At 46.5% G+C, this 26,851-nt stretch overlaps 2 protein-coding genes across 3 annotated transcripts in view; one reads left to right on the top strand and one right to left on the bottom strand.

The window, feature by feature from the left end:
- Positions 1-20,584, top strand: part of PHLPP2 (PH domain and leucine rich repeat protein phosphatase 2) — a 29,590-nt gene extending 9,006 nt beyond the window's left edge. The window contains exons 5-19 of one of the 2 annotated variants that reach the window (XM_082062492.1): positions 117-242; positions 1,408-1,562; positions 4,958-5,104; positions 6,849-7,079; positions 7,776-7,978; positions 8,491-8,551; positions 9,292-9,387; positions 10,674-10,829; positions 11,557-11,757; positions 12,440-12,602; positions 13,107-13,237; positions 13,500-13,610; positions 14,077-14,265; positions 14,397-14,628; positions 15,588-20,584. In XM_082062492.1, coding sequence (XP_081918618.1) covers positions 117-242; positions 1,408-1,562; positions 4,958-5,104; positions 6,849-7,079; positions 7,776-7,978; positions 8,491-8,551; positions 9,292-9,387; positions 10,674-10,829; positions 11,557-11,757; positions 12,440-12,602; positions 13,107-13,237; positions 13,500-13,610; positions 14,077-14,265; positions 14,397-14,628; positions 15,588-16,730 — 3,345 coding nt within the window. In that variant the 3' untranslated portion in view covers positions 16,731-20,584. The remainder of the gene's footprint in view (positions 1-116; positions 243-1,407; positions 1,563-4,957; positions 5,105-6,848; positions 7,080-7,775; positions 7,979-8,490; positions 8,552-9,291; positions 9,388-10,673; positions 10,830-11,556; positions 11,758-12,439; positions 12,603-13,106; positions 13,238-13,499; positions 13,611-14,076; positions 14,266-14,396; positions 14,629-15,587) is intronic. The other variant, XM_082062493.1, reaches the window with a different exon arrangement.
- Positions 20,585-21,614: 1,030 nt separating this feature from the next.
- MARVELD3 (MARVEL domain containing 3) lies at positions 21,615-23,620 on the bottom strand (the record flags this gene model as incomplete). The annotated part of the gene is made up of 3 exons (XM_082062937.1): positions 21,615-22,824; positions 22,986-23,086; positions 23,217-23,620. The coding sequence occupies 3 exons, from the start codon at positions 23,618-23,620 to the stop codon at positions 22,214-22,216; spliced, it is 1,116 nt and encodes a 371-aa protein (XP_081919063.1). The 3' UTR covers positions 21,615-22,213.
- Between the last annotated feature and the right edge of the window lie 3,231 nt (positions 23,621-26,851).

Here is a 26,851-nt window from a genome sequence, read left to right as displayed (position 1 = left end):
GTTTTCAGCAAAATGTAATGTTACTGGTAGTCAGTAATACCTCACTCCAGGCTTCAGAGCCATTGTAATTGCTGAAATTTAGGCAGACTGTTTTGTTTTCAATTCTCCCTTTGCAGGTGGAGGAGATAAAGCGTCGTCAGTACACACTTGCTTTCACATCTGCGGGAGCGCAGGCTCAGACGTACCACGTTTCCTTTGAGACGCTGTCGGAGTGCCAGCGCTGGCACCGGCGGGCGGCCACGGTGAGTCTGGGGGCTGCGGTGCTTTGGGCAGCAGGTGCGGGTGAGGAGGGGGTTCTGGTGCAGGCACAGGTGAGGCCAGGATGCTGGAGAAAGTACCCAGGACACTTCCCGGCTTTCTTCATTTCTTATGTGCTCAGGACTACCGAGATTTTCTTTTAGCCTTCTCCATCTGCCTGTGCAACAATGTTGAGTAGTAGTTCTGCATTTTTTTCAGCCCTGCTGCACCTATTGAGAGTAGCTAGTCGCAGGTCACTAGAGCAAACCACAGGGACTGGTTGGCTTTACAGCCATAGAAACCTATAAATTTCATCTGTTGTCATACTTGAATCTGCCTAAACTGTGGCCTGCACTGGCATGATGGTAGGTTTGAGTTAACACAAGAGACCATAGGTCAGCATGGAAATGTACTTTGTTCAGAGCTGCATCCTTATTCCATGTTAAAGGACAATTAGATGGCAATAGCTCAATGCTGACCCACGCTTTGACCTCATATATATATATATATATATATATAAATAATATTATGAAATATGAAAGCAGGTCATAAAACCTGGAATGCAGCACTAGAGACCTCAAAACAAAGCATGTGTAATGAAAGGAGATCTGATATTTGCAAAGACTTTATGAAATGTTGCAAAACTGTAATTTATGATACTTTTTTGTCTTAATAGGTTATGTTTCTAGTATTATGCCCTGAACAAGTTAACAGAAGAAAGTCAAAAGAAGTAGCTAGGCGAAGCAGAGGTTCTGTAAACTGGAAAGTCAGCTGCTTCCCCTTGCTGATCACATCTTTGGAAGGCACTCAGAGATGATGTTTTCTCACCAGAGTTTCCTCAGCCCAAGATATGGTTTTCTCCATTAGGTTGGCTCTCTTACCATCCAGTTTTTAGGCGGCACCTGTTGCACATACAGAGCAGGACTTTCTGTGTGTCCTGGTTGGTATCCAGATACGCATCCTTGTCAGGGGCTTGCAGGAACAATAGTAGCAAATGGCATAAAGTCGTACTCCATGGACTCAGTCTCCTGCGTGGACTCTACCTGGTGTGGGTACAAGGGGGTTCTTTCCTCTTCTTGCACACTGTTTACTACTTGCATTCTTTGGCCTTCCATCACACTTTCAGAGAAAAATTGTTGTGCAGCTGCAGGTCTTCCTTCTTCTTTTCAGGTTGTGTCTATGCGACTTGGCATGGTTGATCTTTCATGCTACAGCCTCGAGGAAGTACCTGAGCACCTCTTCTACAGTCAAGACATCACCTACCTCAACCTACGACACAATTTTATGAGAGCAAGTGGAGTGGGGAGTCTCGACTCCCTTTGCAGGTCTGCAAAGAATTATTTTTCTTCTGCGTTTGGAGTTCTTGACATGTGCATCCAGGGATGAAGAGGAGGGGAAGTTTATTGCCCATTTTCTTGGGGATGGTAAAAAGGCTGATCTTCAGGAAGCTCTAACAAATGAGGGGACTAGGAAGCAGACCTGAGCAGCACTGGCAGGCATAAGCTTCCAACAATTTAGATTATTTGTGAGCTCTCTTCCACAGTCTCTGTGCTAAGTTGGGTCTGAGCTGAGCCTTGTAGAACGATATGCCATTTGTATGGAGAAGATGCAATAGTGATATAAGGCTGCTTGCTAAACAGAGAACATTTTGGGGTGTAAAATGGAAGATGAGGAAAAGCAGAGTGCTGCTGTCGTGGGTAAGATTTTGTAGGAAGGAGTGGAGACCTGAAAAAGCCTGTTTTGGAAAGTTCTTAATGTGCATTTGAAGTTGGCTGAGAGCCTGTGAGACTCCAGCTTTGCTTTGGCAATGTGTAATGATCTGCTTCTAAGAGAGCAGCGGTTGTGTGATGGTATGTGTTGGGGAATAGAAACGTGATGTAGTCATCTTAGGTAAGTGAAGGAGTCTTACAAAAATATTTTAAAATTAATTCCCGAAAACTGTAAAGATCCAGAGAAGGTTTGTCTGTTGATTTCTATGCTAGACATGCTAACAATAATTCAAGGAGTTTATGAATTTCTAAAGCCATTAGGAAGCCTTCAGTCATATTATCAAATACCTCTCTGTTTGGAACATGTGCCTTAAGAAAAGTTTATTTGGAGAAATTTTGCAAAACTGCAGGTTTTTTATTTGGGTCGGGGTTTTTTGGTGTGGTTTTGTTTAGTTTTGTTTGATCTCTAGGAGCCTATTACCAGGTTATTTCATTTTTCTTCTAACAGAGTAATGAGATGCCCAGGTACCCATGTGGGTATACAGGGAAAAAAAATGCTCCTCTGTGGGAATTCTTTGAAGTTTCATTGAGAGCCAGAGTCTAGTCTGGTTTTAATTCCAAACTTGTTTAAATGTTTTCAAGCTGCTGAATTGTAATAGATTCTGTTATTGGAAAAGCTGCTTAAAATAATTCAAGATTTTGCTTTCTACTCCTCTCTTTAAATACATTTTGTGGTGTTGAAAACTGTATCAGAACTTTATTTTCTAAAATGCGATATCCTTGGTTCACAGGATCAGCAAAGGGGCTTGACATTTCTTTTGACCTTGTATGTAGTCAACAAGAGATCTGACATGTCAGAAACTCAACTCTTTTCCTGGCAGTGACTCTGTCTGATGAAGCTGAAATCCTCAAACAAAAGCCATAAAAGAAGCCCTCACTTCACACAGTCTTGAATAAACAGGTAGCATTAGGTAACCCACATAAGGCTGCTCGTTGCCTTTTGAAAAGATTTTCTTTCTGAGGTTTTTAGGATGTTTATCAGGTCACAGCCTCAAATGAAGAAGCTTGCTCACTTGCTGTAGGTGTTATCGGTGCCCAGAGATGGGCAGCTCCGAACAGCAACATTTTGTGCAATGATCAGATCTCTTCCTCTGAGAAAATCTTTGAAGCTCTAGAAATCTCATTAGCTATAACTATAAAACAATGGAACAAAATAATTAAAAGGGAAGCATTAAGCAAAGGAAATTAAATAACACCACCTGTTTTGTGACCTCTCCTGGCTTATATTTTCTGTAGCGTACTACCTTTCAAGTATCTTCCTTTTCTGGAAAACTGATAACATCAAGTCTGATCTCTGACAAGCGTGTGTGCACACATGTGTGTACATGTGCCTGTGTGTTACCACCGTTCTAGCTAGCTGATACAGAGCTGTACTGGCACGCTGTGGTGATGCAGCAGGGTGTCGCGTTAGCTTGGGAACATTTGGGACCAACACGGGTTTGGGCTGCCGAGCAGAGGATGGCCATCCCACAGAGGGCTTCTTGCTGTGTTTCCACCCCTTTGCTCTAATCTCAATATGCCCCGTGAGAGCGCAATCCAAAGCTCAAGGAGCCGTAACAATTTTGGCATCCTTATTCCCCATAATATATGGTTTGTGTGTACAACTGGAATGAGAGTTAGGTTTGCATTCCATTCCTACATCCATGCTGCTGAGAATATTGAGGCAAAGGAGAAGGAGCAGAGGGGGAATCGAAAGGCTTTTGAGTATTACCCTCCCCACTGAATATGGCAGTCTGCTTGAGGAGCAGTGTCACATACCAGTTTCCCTCCAGCTTTTGGAACTTTTATGCCCCTTTTGTGTTTGCTTTGATGATGTTGCAGAGTGATGATTTTAAAAATTGGTTATGTTGCTGTGTTTAGCATCATGGCTCTTGGGGCAGCTTCTCACCATGCTCTCCCAATGCAAAGTGCTAATGCAGGTGCCATAGGAAAGGGCTTTGTAGAACTCCAGAGAAAGCAGTTTCATTAAAGCGTTCACTTAGTCCAAACTCTGAGAACTGTCATCTTTTTTAAATCTCTAAAAGTTAAACCAGATAATAAGAAAGTTCAAATCTATAGGTTTATCCTCATTGTTTCCTTCTTTCCCATTATTGTTGTGAAGTTCTGTGTGCAAGTTTCCAATTTTTGTATCATTTTTAGATCTTTGCATCATACAATATGTTCGCTTTAGGAAGGCTATTGCCAGTACAGCATCTTTCTCCTTGGCTTTCAGTTGTCCTACAAAAGAGTCTGTTCATGGCTGCAGCAACATCAAATATCTATGCCCTTATTTATGTGACAGGGTGCTTTCCAAAGCAACCAACCCATGCCTATTGCCTAGCAAAATGTATAGTTGATGAATGAAGGCAGATGAAGGCAGATGAATGAAGGACATGTCTCCAAGAAGTACTCCTCTGGTACATTACATTAGATTTGCAATTGTCTCATAAAAGTAAGATGTTAATTTCCCCACTGGATTAATTTCTGATGGTTCCAGTTTGGGGTGGGCAGGTTATTACTTGTGGAAAATACTTTTGTTTCCTGCGCTCTGCTGGGCTGGTGTGGCCCGCTGGGACAGGGAATTCCCCGCTTCTGGTTATTCTCAGAATAGCTCCAGTTAATGTTTTCAGCTCCTGTTCTCCCAAGCTGCATAATTATAGACTGTTACTCTAAATAATTATTTGTAGGTAAATCATTTGAACTGAGTATTTTTAGTATCCTTAATCTTAGTAACAGTCGCTAGGAGTTGTTTTGTCAGGAGTCAGGGTAGCAGGTTGTTAGTTTCTGCCATAAAACCATGGTATTTGATTGCTTTGCTGCTGTGTTACAGAATATCAGTGACTTAAATCCTAATGAGTTAGCTGACTGTATTGCCAGCGTACCGAGACTTAAAAATTATTTCTGACTGGTTTTGTATGTCTTTGCTCTGAGACCGTGGAGGTTTATGAATTAACTGGTACTCTTGCCAATAGGTTTTCTCAGTTGAAGAGCCTGAACCTGTCTCATAACAGACTGGGAGAGTTTCCTGTATCACTGTGCGAGATCTCTACTCTGACAGAGCTTAATATTTCCTGCAATGGGCTTCGTTACTTGCCAAGCCAGATTGGCAAACTGTTGAAGTGAGTATATTGTTTTTGTCTGTGGTCATAACGTCCTTGGTGCTTCACCTGAGCGCAGCTGATGTGAAGGTCCCTGAGAGCTGGGGCAGCCTGTCCTGCCTCTGGAGACCGAGTGATGGAGCTGACCCCAGCAGAACATCGAGAACCAAGGTGGCCAATAAACTTCAGTTTTCCTTGAAAGTGAAGATAACACAGTATGTTTATACAGTTACCATTTTAAGTCACTGGTATATAGCAAGTTCATTACTTGGGAGTTCCTCCCTGATTTGCTACCTGTGTAAAATATATTAGTGTAAATCAGTTTTCTAATGGAGGAGACTAATGGATTTGCCTACTTTGAGCGTTCTAGGAAGACAATTGAGTCAGTTAGCGTGCCTTGAATCACAGGTGCCACCTTACTGAACTAGAGTAAACGTGAAGGCTTCTAAGCATATGAATATATTCTCACTTCAGGTTAAGTAAACTCGAAGCTTTCTGTGTTATCTGTGGAATGTGTGTTTTGGGGTTTTTGTTTTATTTTGTTTGGGGTTTTTTGTTGTTTTTACTTTGGGGGGACTTGTATGATTTCTTGGAGGTTTATGTCCAATTTTTATGTAAATTTGAATGTATCTTGTTCTCTTTGCATCTGCTGCCGTCTTTCATTCCCTTGCCTGCTTTCTTGTTATTTCCTTCCTACATTCTCTTTTAATTTTTTTTTTAACTGCTATTATGGTGGTGCCTTATCAGTTAACCGTAAATATTGTTATGTTTGCATAAAAACTGTTAAGAGTTTCTAAATATCATGCTGTCAGGGACATTTCCAGAAGCGGCAGATTAGTACAGTGGAACATATATGGAGATCAGCTGGGCTTTGTAGAACTAGGGAGAAATATACTTACCTCTCAGATCCCAAGGACCTTACTCACACAAGGATGAGCATGCTGGTTATATTGCCTGAGTATTCATAAATGTCTTGCACAAAAAGGATTGCAGATTCTTTAATTGCATGCAAGTTTAAAGTACAAGGGGACCAAAGACAGTGTCAGGTGCAATTCCTTAATCACTACTGTTAAAACATTGCGGCTTCTGATGTAGAAAAGATGAGGAAACATGATGCAGATGAAGCATTGTCTGAAGACAATTGTATTGTTTCTCAAATAAGTCAATGCACATTTTTCTGCAGCTGCAGAGGTTCGTGACTTTCTGAATTTCTGCTTATTATTTGTATTTAAACTGTGCATAAGTGCCACAGATATAAGTGCTGTAATAGTGATATGAGATTCCAGCGATTGGATTATGAAGCTGCACTTGAGTTTTACTGTTTCTTATGAAACAAATCAGTACTGATGCTGCTGTTGGGTGTGGGTTTAGTTTGTCATAGGTCTTGTAAAGATTGCCCATCATGCTACGTAAGGAGTTATTAGTCTGTAGAATACTGAGTGACTGGTAAATATCTTCCATTTACAATGTAAGTACTGATTTGTGTTTTGTTTATGGTAACTTAGAATCTTTGGCACAAGTGGAAGTTTACCTCCAAAATAATTTAGGAGCAATTTGGTATTACATCCATGCAGTTCCAAGCCCATTACATGCATAATAAAAGTGCTCCAGTAACTTCATGTGTATAAGAACAAAATTAGCTTTTAGGTACCTTTAAAAAATAACCACATTGAGACGAGCTAGCTATACAAGGAAATTAACTGAAAATGCTAACTGTTCACTACTCTTTGTTGAATTATTTTCTTTCTCCTTTTCACTGCTGCAGCCTCCAGACCTTCTGGCTTGATGGGAATTTCCTCACGTCCTTACCAGAAGAACTGGGAAGTCTGCAACAGCTCAGCTGTCTTGGGCTTTCCTTCAATAACTTCTGTGAACTGCCAGCAGTTTGTGAGAAACTCGTGGTCTTAGACAAACTAGCACTGGCAGGGAACTCGCTGGACACCCTGGACCTTGCGGCACTGAACCGTATGAGTCACATCAAGAGTGTGGACCTGAGGTGAGGGTGGAAAACTCGCATGTGCGTGTGAACCAGATGCCACTTTCTTTTACAGCAGAGGAGCTGTGTAACTTTCTAGCACGTTTTGCAATAAGCTAGGTGTAATTTTTTTCTCTTACTGATTGTTTGGCTTTTGGGGAGTGCAGAATTCACTTAGAGAAGCGAGGTTAACTGAGCAATGCCTTAAGCCACTGAATGTGGCTCAGCCCTCGAGTTTCCTCTTTTGTTCCATGGTTACCATGAGCTTTGATCTCTCCTGCCCTTTTTGCCTTCCCCCTGTCCCAGAGTTGTGGTTCTGGTTCTCCAGGCTGCCGACTGCAGAGCTCTCAGAAGGGGACAAAGAACTTTCTGTCAGTGGCACAGCAGCCTAGTGTCTGGTCTCTGCATTAGCTTCCTGTGGCTGTGCAAAGCAGCTGTCCCTTGGCCTGGCTTCTGGTTTCTAGACTAACCTTCAGAATCTCTTAAACATTGGGGAATTAGTAAAGTGGTTTCACATAGCAGTGCAAAGGAAATATTTTCCTTTGTATTCACTACCTGAAACCCACCATTACTCCTCACGCGTTTCACTGTGCTCACCTTTGGCATTAGCCTTCACCAGAACTCTTCCTTTCCTCTTCTTGCTTCTTTCTTTTTACTGATGTCCAGTGTTCAGTGCCCTGTTTTCTGACTTTAGAACTCTTATCTCTGAGTGTTTAGGCTGAACAACCTGAAGAGAGCAGCAACTGACACTCTGGAGGGGAACAAATCTGTGACTTACATGGATTTACGAGACAATCAGATGACAGATCTGGATCTGAGCTCCTTGGGCAGCCTGGAGCAGCTGCACTGCGAGCGGAATAAGCTGAAAGAGTTGACGCTGAGCGGCTTCTCCCTGCGGGCCCTCTATGCAAACAGCAACTGTACGTCTCTTTGCCTTCTTCACCTGCCTTCTTCCTTCAAGCCCTGAGAACAAATTAAAATAGCCCTTTGTCCTCTCCCACACACACAAAAGAACTTGTGCTGATGTTACAGCAGTGAGACCATGTGTGATGGGTCTTCTGAGGTCAGCTCCTAGGGATCATATATGTATGTGTGTAAGCAGGCTGTGTAATGGGAGGAGGTTGTGGGGTTGAGTTTACTGTCCAAGGAATTCTTCTTCCAGTGAGATGTGTTTGGGAGTCCACAAATAAAAGTACAGTTTTTCCTTGTTCTGGTGCCCCACGTGGCAGATGGAGAAACGGGATAGTGAAAAGCTGTCGTGTGATATGGCAGATGTATGAAGTGTGAACTCTGTCTTGGGAACTACAAGTAGAAACCCTGAATATCCATAAAGTAAGACTATGGGTATCACTTGCTAGCTACTCTGTCTGCTCCTATATGCTGTTTTTCCTCTGAAGCCCTGCAATCATAATTATTTGCTTTACTTCATCAGGTCTGACAACTGTCAATATTTATCCAGTTCCTGGTCAACTGACATGTCTAGAACTCTCTCAGTAAGTAACTATACACCACAGAATATAAAGCAAGTATCTGGACACCTTTGCTGTTTTCGATGGAAATTTTCTTGAGCTTTCAAGTTTTTGAAAGAGTTGAGAGCAATTGAGGGAAGTTATTCCGCCTTCACAATAGAACTCGAAAGCCCAGCACTAAAGGGTGATGCAAGTGTCCGAGAGCAGAAGCCCCTCTGAACCAGTGCGACCTGTTGAGGTGACTGGCTCTCCTTCAGCTCTAGGTTGTCAGCAGCACAAAAACAAAGCACGGACCACTGGACTTGTGGCAGCTTACTGAGCTGAATGGTGGGAGTCCGTGGAGCGAACATTTAGAGTAGCTGCCAGTGATCCCTGCTGTTGGCATCATTGCTGACATCTGCCCTCGGAGCAGCATTGTGAGACCTGTAAGACAGGATACCCAGGGGACCTGAGCACCGTTTGCTTCAGTTCTGGGTTGAAGCACAACAGCAGGATAGCATAGGGTGGCCTGTTTTGCTGATGTCAGTGCTGTAAACAAAAAGCCTGGTCATCAGAACCTTGCATCAGTACTTCTACCAGTCATGCACCAGCTCAGTTTGCATTACACAGCCAGCTGTGAGCTAAATTCTGCATGACTAGCTCAGGTACTGTTGTTCATTTTCTGCCTGTTGTTTTGGTTTGGCTGTTGCCGTCATGCACCATTCAAACAGCCTGTGTTCCATATGGAGTGCTACTGTTTAGCTTTTCCCCCTTGCCTTTCTCAGCAATCAACTGCAGTGTGTCCCAGACTGGGCCTGTGAAGCAAAGAAACTGGAAGTTTTGGACGTGAGCTACAATTTCCTTGTGGAGCTTCCATCAAGGTCAGCAAACCTTCTTATACAGAGCTGAGCTTTCTTCTGTGGTGAGCTGACTGAGGAGAAATGCTGTTCCACTTGCTTTGTTCCTTGTTGTGCACAGATATAATCCACTTACTTTCTGTGTGCGGCATTGAAAATACTCTGTATTCAAATGTTGGAAAGAACTAACTTCCAAATCAGCTTGTTGAATTACAGGGGCCAAGTAATTTCATCCTACACTTCTGGCTTCTGCTGCAGCTGTTTGCACCTGAAGTAGAACGCACTGCTATGATTTATTTGTGTTACCATAGTGTTTGTGAACACAGGTCATAGGTGAGGTCCCAATATGTCTTTTATTGCCCCACAGAGATTTCATCTGTTACCTTTCACAGGGAGATATCAGGTACAATATAGCTGATCTCAGAAGTAGCTTTGACAGCAATTCAGTAGCCAACTCCTTTCTCCGTGTTTCCTTTTCAGTTTCTGCAGAAATGTGGTAAAGGGGAACCAAGAACTAATATAATTTTGCAGATATTTATGATGACTTCTACAAGGTACCAGGGATATCATGGGAAGAAGCAAAGCACAAATGTTGGTAGCCAAACAAGTGTGTTTGGTGGGGGTATGACTGTGATGAATGAGACACAGTGTGTAGGGTAAGCTGTATTGAAATTGAACGGAAGGGTGGATTACAGTGGAGAAATGCAGAGAGCAGGTTGAAGCAGTTTAAGCAGCAGGCATGGGAAGTGATCTTCACAGTGACATTCTAATGGTTGTCAGAGACAAGACTACATGCATCAAAAGCAGAAAAGGATGTGACGAGAATGCAATAATGAGAACTTAGAAAATAATTTTAGCAGTGCCAATGGATGAAAAAAAGAAGTTTTAACTATGTTTTGCAGAAGTAATACAGGAGCGCTGTGCAGCATGGTAAAGCTCTAAATTTAAGTTGGCAAGGGAAGAACTTATTTCTGACTACAAGTGAGAACGATCATTTAAATCCATCCTTTTGACCTCTCTTTCTTTTTTCTGCCTGACAGAGTGCTTGGCGTATGCACACAGACAGGTTTGCACTGCCAGGTACTGACCTGCAGTAGCATAGAGGGAAATGAATGTTCACTTGCAAGTGTTCACAGTGATTGAGGCACCTTCCACATGTGTTTTTCTGCTTTGTCGTTATTTGTTTTATGGATCAGTGTATTTTAATCTGCTGTACAGTCGAATTATAACAATTAAATACTACCTTTCCCACTCTGTGGATGTGAAGAGGAGTGAACCAAGCTGATACAGAAAACCCTGTGTCTTTCTAGGATCCTCAGCAGCTTGAGCCTTCGGAAGTTGATGGTGGGGCACAACCGTCTGCAGAGCCTTCCACCCCTTGTAGAACACATTCCCCTGGAGGTGCTGGACCTGCAGCACAACCTGTTGACTAAACTCCCAGAGACGCTCTTTGTCAAGGCTCTGAAGTGAGTGGCAGTAGCGAGTGTCTGTTGTCTGCATTAATCTTTGGAGCTGTAAAGGCCGATAGTGGCACCTCCGATGGTCCTTGCAAGGTGCCCTTTGCACAGGAGATAATGAGGCGTGTGCTTTATGAGAGGGTGATTGAGGCACCATGAGGAAGTCATCAAACTGATTTGAGGGAATCAGTCCCTGTTACTGTTTAATTACAGAAAAACAGAGGCTTTCCTTACCCAACAGCCAACTGAAGAATTAGCTTCAGTTGCAACTGGTTCGAAGATCATATTACTGCCTGAAGAGTTTTGTCTTTTAAAGTAGTTGCAAAGGTAAGAAGCCATACAGATTTTCAGTTACTACAGCAGAAAGTACATCAGGTCATTGGAGAACAGTGAGAGAGACCCTTACAAATGAACAACCCTTCCTAACTGTCTATTCAGACGTGTCAACCCTTCTTTTAAAGACTGAGTAAGAGTTTATGTAGTCTGCTTCCACCAGTATTACCCACCCCCTTCACAGGCTCTTCAGCACTGTTGGTTGTTAAATGCTTTTTGCTATATAGCTGATAATCATTAGCAGACTCATAAAAATGTGAGTAGGGATGTTACACTGTGTTGTCTGGCCTCCTGTCTAATGCTGTTGCTCTGTCCACAATGGCAATTTTATAGCTCCTTTTCCTGCTGTTAATGGAGTAGTTTAGATGATGTAAAGTCTGATTTTTGCACTTACTATGGTTAGCCTCAGGTACCTGAATGCATCTGCAAACAGCCTGGAGTCCTTGCCGCCTGCATGTACAGAGGAGGAGAGTCTGAGCATGCTGCAGCTGCTTTACTTGACCAATAATAACCTCACAGATCAGTGCATCCCTGTCTTGGTGGGGCACCCAAGCCTACGGATCTTGCATCTGGCAAACAACAACCTACAGACTTTCCCTGCAAGGTAAGTAGTGCTGGGGGGTGAGATGGTGCTGACCAGGAGGATGTTGCCTGCCTTACTGCAACTGTACAGAACCGGTGTCAAAGCAAGGTGCTCCCTCTGCTGACTGGTGACAAGGCCAGCCATTCCTGGACACCCCGAGGAGCAGCACGTGTCGGGGCATTGGCACGGGGTGCTGTTGGCTGCGGTGGTTCTGTCCTCCTGGCTGCGGTGGGTGTGTGGGAATGAGGGTGGTGTTCCTGCGCAGCCTCCGTGCCGCTGGCATGCAGCTTACTGTGCTGCCTTCTGTTGCTTTCCAGTCTTGCCAGAACACCCTCATTCAGACTTGTCTGAAATCCTACCCGGTGCAGGTCATGTAATTTAATTCATTAATTCATGCACCAGGCTTACAATTCGGAGTTTAAATAGAAATAAATCTATGCTCAGCATAGAAACTTAAGAGGCTGGAGACTCCCATGTGTTCCTACTAACTTATTCCAGTTGCTCTCAGTTACATAAGTTCTTGTTCAGTGAGAATTTTTTATCTGCTTCTTTTAACCAGTATATCACGCTGTCTTTCTAGTATGAAAACTACATAGTATCAGCTATTTTTTTGTGGTGCAGTTGATTGGCTAGAGGGAAGGGATGTTCAGAAAGTGACAAGTTCTTGCCTGTAAGATATAGTATTCTTTTGTTTCCCTTTCAGCAAACTCAGTAAGCTGGAGCACTTGGAAGAGCTGAATCTCAGTGGTAACAAACTGAAAACAATTCCCACCACAGTGGCAAACTGCAAGCTGCTTCATACACTTACTGCACACTCTAATGAAATCAGCATCTTTCCAGAGATCCTGCACTTGCCCCGTATTCAGGTAGTCTTGTGGAGAAGGTAAAGAGGTATCAGGGGAAAGTTTGGGTTGGAGAATGAAGAGTACCTGCTAGGAGAGGAATGGGAGATCCCAGCGTTATGTGTGATCAGCCTGAGAAGAGGGCACAGAATATGCATTCTAGATCTGTTGCTTTTCAGAGTTGATCAAAGGTGGCTCATCTCTCATTTGTCTTTACCATCTGTCTCTGACTTGGTGTATTTCCGGTTCACCATTTAAGAGGGAGGGAGTGTTCTGTAGTGAGGCAGGTTTGTATATATAGGCCTTCTATTATCCCTAGTTTAACATATTCTTTCAGTATTGGAGTCTTGGCTATTGCAGGTTATAAGTATTTGCTGCTTATAAATTGTTCTTTTACTGGTAGGTCAGACCCATTTTCCTGACCTGTTTGTGTGCTCATATGTTGTTTGGAAGGAGTGGTGGAGGAACTGATCACATTAGAGAACAGAGAATATTTTCTTTGTCATTGTGCTTTTTTTGATACTGCAGTTTGTGGACTTGAGCTGCAATGAGTTAACCGAAATCCTAATCCCTGAGGCACTGCCAGCTGCCTTGCAAGAGTTGGACCTGAGCGGAAACACAAACCTGGTGCTAGAACACAAGACGTTGGAAATCTTCAGGTGAGCCGTGGAGATGCCAACACAGTAGTGACCTGCACAGGGAAGGGGAACCCTTCCCAGGAGGGGAGGTGGGATGGTGAAGTATGTATCACAGCACTGCATGATGTTATAGTGTTCCATGCCAGGACCTTAAACTCCTCTCCTTGACACAGTTCTTTTTCACCGGCTGCTGTCTAAAACTCTAAGCTGGGCAAGGTCCTTTGGCCAAAAGCTGTTCAGCAGGCTCTAGGAGAGAGTGACTTCTGTTCTTCCCTCTCTGTAGTCACATTACCACACTGAAGATTGATGCTAAGCCCTCCCTTACGGCAGACTCAGCACTCACTTCTACCTTCTGGAGTCATGGAGTAGCTGAGATGGCAGGCCAAAGAAATAAGTGAGTATTGTGGTCTGCTGCATGCTGACACTTCGTCTTCTCAGGGTGCTGAGTGGAGTGCACTCCTAAGAACCCAGGCAGAACTGTTTTGCTCAAGAACTTGTCTGTCCCTCTGTCTCTCCAGGTCTCTTTCACAGTCTTGGTAACTTAAGCCTCTGCATTGTCCTTTCCCTGAGTTTTCATGCTGATCCTGGAACGCCTGGACGTTGCTTTCCATCCTAGCAGAGATGCTTTTTCTTTCTCTTGCTGGCTGTGCCCATTGCCCTCTCCTGAGTGTGGTTGGGGAGGGCTGGGGAATTCCAATAATGAACTGCAGCTGTACATCTCATGAGGCAGTGAATGCAGGGATGATGGCTTTGCTGCCTTGTGAGAACAGCACTCATGGCAAGGTGCCTGATGGCTGTGGTTTTGGGAACAATGTAATCGTTTGAGACACATTAACTTTGCTCATATGCTTTTCTAACAGGCTGTGTGTGTCTTCCCTGGCACTGGGGAGCTTTGCGGAGGGGGTGGAGGCTGTGTATGGCATGTTTGATGGTGACAAGAATGAGGAGCTGCCACGCTTACTGCAGTGCACCATGGCTGATGTACTCTTGGAGGAGGTACAACAGTCAGACACCATGTTCATGTCCAACACCTTCTTGGTCTCCCACAGGTAGGACAGTGAGCAAGCTGGTCTTGGTGGGACCTGCATAGGTATATATTAATGCATTAGGTGGGTGAGGCAGCCCTCCAGAATGCCCATCGCTGGAGTCTGGAGCCTTCCTACCCCTTCTCCTCCCACAGGAAGCTGGGCATGGCCGGGCAGAAGTTGGGTTCCTCTGCTGTCCTTTGCTACATTCGTCATGATATGACTGATCCAGTCAGCAATTTTTTTCTGACGGTGGCCAATGTGGGGACGTGCCAAGCCATTCTGTGCCGAAGTGGAAAACCACTCCCTCTCTCCAAAGTCTTCAGCCTTGAACAGTGTTCAGAGGAAGCCAAGAGAGTCAAGGAGCAAAAAGCCATTATAACAGAGGTAGGTTTGGACCCAGGAGCTTGGTACAAACACATGGAAATAACAGGGAAGTTCCAAAGAACTGGAAAACAAGTTGTCAGTGAAGGTCTGAGAAATCATTGCCGGTCATATGAGTTTTATGCTCAGTGGGTCTTTTTAAAAGCATCAGATTATTTGATAAAAGTGTTTCTGACAGGGTTAATCTGTTCATGTGTTATAGCTCTGTGAAGTGCTATACTCCATACTACTCAGACTAAAAACAAGTGTAGAATCAATGTAGCATGTTAAGTGGTTTAAAAACTGACTGATTGATGGATTATGAAAAATAAAAGTGAAATCATTGTCTAAGGAGACTTTGCTCCATGTGTCCTCTGCTGTCTTTTGACACTTAGCAGCAGCAGCAATGTTTAACACACAGACGATACAGAAATTAAGAACATTTTTAAATCCAAAACACTGGGGAAGCTGCGTACTCAGCATGCACTGACTTTTCAAAGGACTGTGGGCAATTTTCCAGCTGGGAGACTAGTGCCAAGCTGGCCAGGGGACTATCAAGCAGGAGCAGGAAGGAGAGCCCAGGTTACAGCAGGAGTGTGAGACACCTGCTCGTTCTGCTCGGGATGTAGTGTCTGTACTTCAGAACACAGGTATATGTTAATATGCGGGAAATAGAAAATACACAGAAATTATTTAATGTCTAGATAATTGGCCTTGCAATGAGAAAGTAAGAAGTCACTATCTCGCTCATACTGAAAAAATAAATTTTTTGTTAGTCTCAAGACTGAGATTCTCTGATCAATGTGCAGCATTTCAGGATAGTTTGGTATAGTTCTTCAGAAGGTGACAAAAAGTCTTGTGTACTGGAGTTGTGCATTAACATTCCTTAGTGCCCCAAACCAGTACACGGGCAGGCAAAGGTCTGTCCTCCAAATGATCTAGTGGCAAATCTAATGCTACTGCCCTGTTTGTCTTGTCTGCAGGACAACAAGGTCAATGGTGTGACTTGCTGCACTCGGATGCTGGGCTGCACGTACTTGCATCCTTGGATCCTGCCCAAACCACACGTCAGCTCCATTCCACTGACTGTACAAGATGAGCTGCTGCTTCTGGGGAACAAAGCTCTGTGGGAACACGTGTCCTACACAGAGGCTGTCTCAGCTGTGCGCCACCTGCACGACCCACTAGCTGCTGCAAAGAAACTCTGCACTTTAGCCCAAAGCTATGGTTGCCAGGACAATGTAGCTGCAATGGTGGTGTGTTTGAACATCAGTGAGGACAGCTGCACGTGTGAGATGCACGGCCTCACGCTGCCAGGTTCTGGGGGATTTAGTTCCACCACCACCACCAAGCCAGCAACTCCTTCATCTAGCAGCGGGATCGCTTCAGAGTTCAGCAGTGAACTGTCTGCTTCTGAGGTGAGCAGCGAGGTGGGCTCTACTGCTTCAGATGAACACAACGCTGTTGGTCTTGACGGCAGTTTGCTACCACGACAAGAGCGGCGTTGCAGCCTGCATCCTGTACCCCCCTCCAGCATCTTTCAGCGCCAGCCTTCCAGTGCCACCTTCTCTAGCAACCAGTCTGACAACGGTCTGGACAGCGATGATGAGCAGCCCGTGGAAGGTGTGATGACAAATGGTAGTAAAGTGGAGGTAGAGGTGGACATCCACTGCTGTAGAGAGAAGGGCCTGGAGTCCGAACCTCCTGCTGCAGAGTACAGCTCCTCTGCTCGGGGGCCAGAGGATGACGCTGGGCTTGTCCTCATCATTCGGAGGCAGAACAGTGTAAACAGCAACACTGTGCAGAGAGGGGTCAAGGAGAAGTGTGAACTGCAAAAATCTCTTTCCACGTGCTGTCTTTATGGAAAGAAGCTTTCCAACGGCTCCATAGTGCCCTTGGAGGAGAGCCTCAACCTCATCGAAGTAGCCACAGAGGCACCCAAGAAGAAGACAGGCTATTTTGCTGCTCCATCCCAGATGGAGCCAGAGGATCAATTTGTGGTGCCACCTGATCTGGAGGAGGAAGTGAAGGAGCAAATGAAGCAGCACCAGGAGAATGGAGCAGATCAGGAGCAGAAGGAGGATCATGCAGCAACTCTGCCAGAGGAGTTTGACACAGCTTTGTAACCCCACAAGTACTGTTCCCGCATTGTCTGTGCCAGGAAGCTCTGTACCGTAGGGGCTGTCTGGCCCTCCAAGGGCAGCTGGGATCTGCTAGAAGTACAGTCTTCTGCTGCTTCCTTAACAGAGTTGAGGAAGAATTGGGAGGGCTGAGGTCTGGGCTGTCCGCTTTTCACTGGAGAGTCTCAGTTGTTCTATGAGCACTCAGACCAGCAGCTGAGCTCTGTTAGGGACTGTCTGGAAACTGTGCAAGCACTAGGAAGAAGGCAGGTGTTCCAGCGCCTGCCTGTGACTCCTTGAACCTCGAGGTTCTGCCAGCTCTTCAGGAAGGGCTGGCACGAGTGTGGGGGTGAGGAGGCTGCTGAGGGGCAATGTTCAGTGTTTGGAGTCCTGTGAATATTTCTGATGCAGCCCCCATGCCCCCCAGCACCTGACTTTGTTATTCCTTGAAAGAATACAGCCAGTTGCAATGAAACTGACCCAAGAATGGTTTCCTACATTAACTGCAAGCACTTTCATTGATTGCACTTAAGCTGTTCTGCTCCCTTTCAGCCCAGCACTTTATTATTTAGGGTTAGGGGAGAGAAAGCACTCCACAGCAGGTGTGATGGGGGCTTTTCCCAATTGATGTTAGGGCAGTGGAGAACTCAGAGTAACAGTGTTCTGATGAGCACAGGTGCAGGGTAGAGTGAGAGTTATGGTGGGATCAGCCTATGCAGGATGAGAAAGTACACAGCTGAGTAATAAACAGGTGCCTACTGGTGCATTTTCTGTGGAGCACAGGGAAGATCCTCTCTGGACCGTTTGATTAGGGTGATGTGTAGAGCCAGTGCTTCTAGCTGCAGAGCACAGACCCAGCTCAGCAGCAGCTTGGCTGCCTCTGTCATGGATGCTTCGCAGGAGAGGCTTCCTGTACCCAGAAGACATGGGATTAAACCAGGAGCTCGTGCTTGTTTCAGTGAGGTGCTCTATCTAGGAGGAAGCCCAGTTGCCTGCAGTGGGGCTGGGGAAGCGTCCAGTGCTGTGTCCCACCAACACAAACCTCTGCACTGTCAGCTGCAGCGTCCTCACTTGCCTCTGAAAACAGGAGTCATATTCCAGACCCCCAGCAACCTGCATTTCATGATACCTGCCCAATTTGGCCACGAACAAGGTGAAAGCATACTTACTGCTGCTTAGTTTTCAATGCAAAAGGAAAAAAACCCAGAACTTTTCATCTTAATAACATCTTTATCAGCACTGGAAAAGATATTAAGCAGTCCCACTCATGATGAGCTGGCCAGTCTGCACTCGGCAGGTGAGTCAGCTGCCTGTGTGCTCGTTGTGTGCAGGGGCTGTGAACAAGCACTGCGGCGTGCGGATCCGTCTTCCTCGGCTGGCAGAGAGCAGTGGTGCAATAATCCTGACTGTAACGTGGGCTAGTGCCTTTTCCTCTTTATTAATTATATTTATGAAGAAAACTTGAAAGTTTATTCTCAAGAGCTTTGAGGGGCTCGAGTTGTATATTTTTGGATCAAATTCAGGCCTTGCTCAGAAGGACATACTGTGCAGACTACTTGTAGAATTCTGTCAATATATCTTTTGACAAAATCTAATGGAGTTTTACAAAGATTTCAAAGCACCTTGAATTTCTTCTCACTAGGAAAAAAATGTATTTTTACCATGCATAAGAGAGCAACATTTTAGGATATACTTTGTGCTAGTTACAGTGTAATTGTGAAACAACACAACTTTTTCCAAAGTTTAACTCTCACAAATTTGGGCTGTTTAAATGCCTGCGTCATTTGGAAATTGAGAGAAAAGCTAATTCTTAGAATCACAGAAACAGCAGCATTTGAATCCCTGAGGCAGAGAAACAACAGCAGAAAAGGTTAAAAAAACTAAACCCCAAACCTCTTTCATGTTCTCTTCAGAGAAGTATGCAGAAAAGGCTCATCCCAATGTATTTGACTGTAACTTTGAACTCAGTCACTGGTGAGAATTTTACCAAACATCTGTGCCCAGCCTAACACTTTCGGACACCTACCAGGGCTGCAGAGCAACCTCTGCTCTACAGGACTGGTGCAGAAATACACTCTTCTTTCTGAGTAAGACTGTGACAAACCTTGCACTAGGATGGGGCAGATGTTAATGCAGATCAGGTCTGTTTCTTGCACTGATGTGGAAAACCCAGGGTGGTTGCCGGTCTGAACCAGCAGCATTGCCTGGCGCGTTGGCGTTGCCACAGGGAGCGGGTTGTGAACAGCTCTGCCTGGCTCGGGCGGAATGACTAAGGAAAATAAAACTCTGCAATGGAGCCTGCAGATCTCAGGGCTGCTGCTTCTCTTGGTAGTGGCAGAATGGAATGCAAGGAGTTCCTGCTTAGCCTTATTCTCCAGTGCCATTTCTGGTTGTGAGACAGAAAGAGAGCTCCTATTTTCTGTGGGTGTGAACTGTCCCAGCAGAACATGGCTTGTTCTGTTACATGAGGTAGAGTCCATGGCTTTCTCTGCTTAAGCTGATATTATGAACTGTTTGTCTTACTCTGGGCAGCACCGCCTGAGTGCTTCACACCACCTTTTGTTCTCCTGCCTCCCTGGAGGCAGCAAGCTTCTCCTTTGTCTTCCTCACCTTAACTTACTAACACCACCTTAGATTTCAAACTCCCTCAGAGCACTGCTGTGGGTGCAACAGGTATGAATGAGCAAGTCTAGTGCAGGACTCAGGACTCGTAGCAGGGGATGGAAAGTGTTTTCCCAGTTCTCTTCCTGTTCTTCAGTCTCTTCCCTGATTTGGTATGTGGCTCTTGCACAGGTGACACATCATCTGCACAGAGCCACATCACTAAGAACGTCCCATTCATGAACAGACTTGCTATTAGAGAGAGGTTCTCAGCCTGCGCTCATCAGGTGCTCTTGTCCCTGCTGGTGATGCCAGACTTGGGTAACAGCCATAAGAGACTTGGCTGCTCCATGCTGCCACCTGCCAGTTAGTCTGGTGAGTCGGTTTGTCCATGTCTTCGGTGATTCCGGCTCTGCTGATGAGCATGCTCGCTGAGAACAGGTACTTTAAAGGCACTGACCTGTCTGCCCTGTCCTGTCCAGAAAGGCTTCTGCAAAAGCAACTCATAAAGGTTATAGTCAGTGATGAGTAGTTGGGGCCCAAATATTGAGGATAAGGGACAAGCTCCAGGTTGTTCCCAGCACCAGGAACGTGGTGGAGGCAGCACCACAGATGGCCAGGACCTGATCAGAACCCTCAGTTCAGGGGTCAGGTCCTGTTACAGGGATTCCTCGGGGACAGGCTGCGAGGCCGAAATGCTGCTCCTCGTGCCCGGGACGTTCTGGAGTGTCCGTGCTCCTGCAGGTGACGGCTTTCCTGTCCCTTGCCAAAGGCCATCTTCAAGCAGTACGTATGTTCACCTCTTTGGTTTTGCGCAGTTGTTGTCTGCTGTCCCATTGCTGCCTGAAGACTCAAGTGTGTTTTTTCCTCTTTTTTTCACATTTTGAAATGTTACCTTTTTTTAATTGGACTCATATGACCCAGTGCATGTTAAAGAAATATTGCAGTGTACCAACTGTTTATTAAATAATCTTTTTTCATGTTTTTTGTTTTAAAAAGGAGAATATTTTATGTATCCCACTCTGGCATGCACCTATAATTATCCCCGTTTTTATCATGTATTGGAGTAGGGTGTCCGGTGAATGCACCTTCAGCACTGTGGCCTGTGTTTGTGTTGCTTTGGAGAGGCGAGTAACGTAAGATGGCTGGAAAACACTATTCCATTGATTCTTTATTCAGATGTATAGAGCAGTCCAAGAAGGAAGAATATTTTTGCATCAACTTTTCAGCTGACTTAGCAATAAAGATTTTTACTTTCATCCGACTATACATTCTGATTCCATTACTGGGCTGGAGGGAGTTTGTGCAGCGTGGCAGTTGGACACGGTGTGAGCAGCAGCCGCGTGGCCGCGTCTCCTCGCCCAGCTCTGCTGCTTCCCCACCCGCCGTCCCACAAAAGCGACTTGCAGAGCACTGTGACGGTGCAGTTCATAATACCAATTGTTAGGCAGCTTTCTGAATCCTGCCCCATGAACTCGCTCTAAATGGTAGTGTGGGTCTCTAGAAGGAGCTGCAGCACGCAGGAGATGCAGAACCATTAGAGGAAACAAGAGCACAGTGGAGTGTTCACATCCATCCCTGTGCTGAAACACTCAGTGCATCAAGAGAAATCAAATTGCCCCCAGTACCTGGTGCGTTTCTAGTTAGCATTTGGTTTACTGTTGCATCTCTAGTTCCAACAATGTTCCATGGGGTTTGGTAACTGAGGATTTAGTCACTGGTGCCAGTGAAACCAGAGGTATATCCAAGACAAAGCATGTTTCTTGTATGTTTAGGTTGGTGGTTGGATTTTGGGGTCTTTATTTGGTTGGTTGGTTGGTTTGTTTATTGGTTGGTTGTTTTTTGTGGTGTTTTGTTGTTGTTTTTTGCTTTTTTTTTTTAATATGGGCAGAACTGACCTGTGAAGCCAGTGGTGGTTCCATCCTTATATGGACCATGCACATCGTGGACACTGCTCTAAAGTGACACTTTACTCTGAGGTTTGATTTTGTGATTCCAGTACTACTTTTCCCTGTTAAATTTCCTAAATAAGTTTTTTTTTAAGTAAATTTTACCTTTTCTAAAAATAAATAATACAAGAGCAGCATCTCATTTCCCCAACTTGTACATTTAAAATGTATTTGAAAATAATGTATTTCTATTTTAAACCACCTGTTTGAACTGTTAAAGTTTTGGCTGATTCTCTCAATTCTGGGTATCTTTTTTAAGCAAAACTGTTGTATACCAGTTATGTAAAAGACCATTTCATACAAAACTGTGCCCTCTCCAGGAGAGTTTGAAAAGACATTGTGTCACAACCGAGGCTGAGTGTATTCATCGTTTTGCAAGTTTATTTCAGGATTCTCTGACAGCTCTATAAATGCCACATTCAAACTGCCCCATTAGTTCTAAGAGACCTACAAGAAAGCAATAATGAGCTGCCACAACCATGGGCCTCAGTCCCTCGTTTTTAAGAGCTCTGTTCTCCATGAGCAGTCACACGCCCTTTGCAAAGAGCTACATAAGCTGTTCATCAGCAGAGGGTGTAACAGCAGCACTCGTAGCAAGATCTCCTTGGAGGAGAACAAGCCATGGCAGAGGTGAGATGCTATGTGCAAGGCTGCGTGTGATGCAGGCAGTTTGCTGCTGAGCTCCACGAGGACAGTCCTCTGCTAAGAGAGTGCCAGCAGATGAAGACAAGCCCTTGGACTAACTTTGTGTCTACTAATAATTCAGTAATGCAGATTCAAGTTAGGAACAGCTTGACTGATGTATTTAGAGCTGCATTCAATGTGTATTCTGCTGCAGCACTAAGGATGCACTGCCCAGGAGCAAGGAAAAACGTATTGCTTTGTCTCAGGAAGGAGACTGGCAAAAATCTTTACCATTAGTGGAGTGGAGGAATCATTCTAAAGCTCATATAATTGTTCTGGCTTCTGTTTCAGTTTGTGAACTGTCCTGTAGCCCCAGGCAGCCAGGCCTGCGCTCAGCAGGTACGCCAGGACGGCCGCGCAGCCCGAGAGGCCGGCAGCAATCTCTGCCCCGTGCAGGCTGCACCTGAAGCCCTGGTAGCCTTTGCTTTGATAAAGCTGCTCTCTCTCTCTGCACACTGATGAATTATAAACCTCCAGCAGAAAATGGAAGAAATAGTAGAGAGCAGGCACCATGCCAATTGCAACCATTATGTCCAGGATGCATTCAAGTAGCAGCCATGCTGGGAAACGCCATGGTAACTGTAGAACACCAACCAAAATAAGTGTGCAAGAGAAGACCAGGAGCCCCCCTCCCACGGCCATCGCTGCCCTGGCAATCGGCAGCTTCAGCAGCTGGAAGCGCTGGTCCAGCTGCCGGGCCCGGTCCCCGTCGGCGCCGCTGAAGCCGCTGTAAGCCCCGCCGTACTGGTAGTAGTAGATGCCGCCCAGGCTGGGCAGGCCCGTGTAACCTCCCGTCGGGCCGCAGGACACGGAGCTGCAGACCAGGATGAGCACGGCGAGCAGCGCTTCCACCATCTGGCAGCAGGCTGGAGGGAAGGGCGGCGGTGGGGCCGGGCGGACACGGCCGGGCCCCAGCGGTCCGGCCAGGAAGGAACCTCTCCCTGGCCGGGCGCGCCGCTCCAGCGGGACAAAGGCAGCGGCTCCCGCAGCCACCGCGGGGTCCCGCGGCCCCTCCCTGCCCGCTCACCCCTGGCCGTGCGCAGGTACCGGCAGCGACCGCACTCCAGCAGCCCCGGCGCGGCGGCGCGGCTTCCCGGCGGCACCTCCAGCGCTGCTCCGGGCGCCCTGCTGGGGAGAGACGCAGGCGGGGCTAGGGGCGATAGCAGCGACCGCCCGCGCCCCTCGCACCCACCCGCCCCACACCGAGCCGCGTCCCGTCCCCCGCCCGGGCCCCTCACACCCGCCTGCTTCCCCTCACCGCCCGCCCGCCCCGGTGCGTCCAGTCTGCGGGGCTCGGGGGCTGCTCCGCTCCGCCGCGGCCCGGCCCGGTCCGGCTCCTCCGGCGCTGGGGGCGAAGGGCCGGGCCGCGCCGCGGGGCGCTCGACTCGGGGCTGGTGCCAGCGCGGTGCGGGGTCGCGCCGGGCCGGGGTGACCGCCGGTCCCTCCACCTGGGCTCGGCTCAGCCCCGCCGGGGCGCTCCCGAGGGCGGTGAGCGGCTGGGGCCGCGCCCTCCCCCGCCCCGGGGACCTGTTCAGGTGTCGCTCCCGCCCCGTCGGGCCGGTTCACGGACCTGTTGTTCACCCGTGTCCCCTCTCTGTTCACACGGACACTCTCCCCGCAACACCCAGTGGCGACAAGATCCTGAAGTTCCCCATCTGCCATATAACAAGTACTTGTTTGCACCTGTTGGAAACTGAGCACTGACTAATTTTCACAACTGCCACTTTTTCCTGTGCTGTGGGTTTTGGTCTAAGTGTTCGGCATTCAGCTTGTCTGCTGCCTCATGCCACTGCAAAACTCAGTTCTGCCCCTCTGTTCCCTTCTCAAACCCACCTCCCAGACTTTTGATGTCCTCAAACAGTAGCGGCACCCCTCCCTTTGTTGTATCAGCTGCCCTTCTCTGGATGTTCCCCTCCACCTTGTGATGCGGTGACTAGACCTCCATGCAGCACTCGACACGAGCGCACCGGGGGTTGTAGGGCAGCTGAACAGCTGCCACTGCCCCGCCCGGTGCTCCTCCTGCAATGCACCGCATTCTGTTGCTTCTCAGGTGCCCTGGCCTGCAGAGCCCACGTCTCCAGAGGACAATCATTAACACCCTGCGATCTATCCTACAGTGCAACTGCCAGGTTCCAGTTCAGCACTCTGCAGACCATGTTTAAGTAATTTTCTTTAGATGCATTATCTTATATTTATCTACAGAGAACCTTACAGGCCTCTTCTGTGTCTATTTGCTCAGGGCTGCTTCAGACAACATGATGTAAACATTTTACCGGGTGCCCTATTTCCGTGCACAGTAATGTCCTGCTGCCCAGCGGGACTGGCTGCCATCCTGTCCCAGGAGGCTGCTGAGCACCCGTCACCTTTCAGCAGAGAAGGCAATGAACTGCTCCTTTGTTTATCAGTGGTTGCTAGAGTGAAGGCAAGTGCCCAGGATCTCAGCCATGCACAACTGTCAGTAGTTCTCAGGTCTGATATGGGCAGAGGTGATTCAGGAAAGGCTGAGTGTCGTGGGAAAAATGAACAGTGGGACAATTTGGAAGCACAGAGGGAAGCAGAGCAAACTGCACAGCCAGAGTGAACGCTTTTAACCAATAGTTTGACCAAGTACTGCCTTGCAAAGCTTTAGCATTGCAAACACTTTGGTTGCATTTAGGACAACATAGACTTTAGGGAAATGGTTACACTGTGGGGTCTTCCACACAGTGTCTGAATGTGTGCCCCGAGAGGTCCAAATTTGTCACTAAGATGCAGAAATACATTTTCTCAATCTATAAGATTGGTGGCAATAGTAAGTTTGCTTCACCCTTCTGTCCTTGCAGAAGCAACAGTAACAACCCTATAGACTGATACCATTAGAAGCCTATAAACTGCTCTACTTTTGCACCTCAGCACCACAGAAAACACTCTCCTCAACATCTCACCTGACTCCACAAAGGACAAGAGAGCTGAAAACTCCTCTTAACATTTACTTAGTTTGGGGATAAGAGAGAAGCAAAACAAAAGAACTCTTTGTTAAGACCAGTTCAGATAGAGGGAACAGGAGCTGTATGATGATGATAAGTTAAGAAATGGGGAGACCATGGGGAGCTTAGGACAAGGGCTCAATAGTGCAGATGCTCAGCAGTGGTGTGTGTATGTTGCATCGCACACACTCCTGTGACAGAACCCAGGCCTCCTTGCTGCCGTGCACAGAATGAGCCTAAAAGTTTTAGCAACCCTTTGTATAGTTTCAGGGTCATGAGCTGTTTTGCTTAGTAGAGCTTTTAACTGCCACGAGAAGGACAGGAACAACTAAGTGGAATAATCATGCATCACAAGAAGGGATGAAATAAGTGTTTCTTATGCCAAGTGTTGCTGCTGGTCATCCAGCAACCTGAGCTGAACCTTTCTTTGGAGTTTGCGATGTGCTGAAATTACTTGTTCAAAGGCAGAGCTGGGAACCACTGCCCTGTTGAATTGGTGACGCATTCAGTGTTTTACTACTGTTTACTGCTAACAAGTGAGGTACAAACGTCAAGGTATTGTAGAACTGAGTCAATCTTATTCCATTTCTGTTGCTATGTCAACAATTGTTTAAAAAATGCTTTGCATCACTTCATTGCTGCTCAGAGTAGCCCAGCTGAGCTTGGTGAGCGTCGTCTTCTGGGTTTCTGTTCTCACCGTGATAAGTAGCACTCAGCAGAAGAGTGCAACAGGGAGCAGAGGACACCAATATCTTCACCTCCGCTTTGGCTTCTCCTTTCCTATTTTGGGCTCTTCTGTTTCTGACTGATCCTGATGTCACTGCTGCACAATGCGGGGAGGGAAGGGCCTGTCCTGGTTTGCTGTGGGACAAGAGCTCTGACCTAGTTCAGTGCCCTTCCTGGGAACCAGGAGGGTGAAGTGGAAGGAACAAGTAATGAACTGCCTCATATTTCTCCAGTGTGAGGCAGCTGGGAGCTGCGGCACAATCATTGCTGAACACCACAGCCAGATTTATTGACTGTCCCACATGAATAAATAATCATGGGAACAATGAGCGCAGCACGGTGACGATGCAGTGGTGCTGCAAAAAACAACTGGAGGTTATTGTGCATGACAAATTGAACTCAAGTCCACAATGTTATCCTGTTGCGAAAAAAACTAACATTGTTAGGGTATATAAACAGGAATGTCACGTGTAGGACATGTGAAGAAATTCTTCTGCCCCCCTTCAGCACAGGTTAGGCCTCCAGTCTTGCACACTGTGTTCCCGGAGGCGAGTGGATCAGCTGGAGGGGATCCAGCGGAAAGCAAAAGAAAGCTCTAGAAACACAACCTATGAGAAAAAAATTGATCTCAGTCCTCTCATTTGACAGAACAGGTGCCTGTTAACAACTTGCGAGCTCGTTAATAGAGAGGTGTCTTAATAACTTGCAAACTTGTAAAAAGCTGCTGTCAAGAGGAGGGGGATATTTTGTTCTCCACATCTGCTGTTGGCATGGTCAGGAAGCAGGGAGCCTAGCTTGAAGTAAAAGGGATGTGATTTAGGCACCCTCCAAAAAAGGTAATACACATACACAGGCTCAACCACTCTGTAAGGAGGCGAGCAGTTGTTGCTGGAGCAGACTGGTTGGGCAGGGGGTGGGTTTCCATCACCAGGGTTCAAATTCAGCCATGAGAGGGGCTGGCCTGTCTGGTCTGAGAGAGGCCGGTGCCTCGTGCTGCCCACTCCCCTCATCGCAGGCTCATGGCGTTGGCTTGCCCTGCAAAGCCCCCATGCCCCTTTCCATCCCCTCCCATCGGCTGGTCGCTGCCTCCGCACAGCATGCAACAGCTCAAGCCTCTGAACTCACAACTCAAAGACAGGGCATGCACTTACATCATGTTTACCTGCATGTAAGCAAAATGCAAGGCTGGAAAAGGTGTTTC

Source organism: Streptopelia decaocto, assembly GCF_964273445.1.
Source record: "Streptopelia decaocto genome assembly, chromosome: 11".
NCBI lineage: Eukaryota > Metazoa > Chordata > Aves > Columbiformes > Columbidae > Streptopelia > Streptopelia decaocto.
The sequence above is the reverse complement of the archived record's forward strand: the minus strand, read 5'-3'. Positions and strand labels throughout refer to the sequence as shown.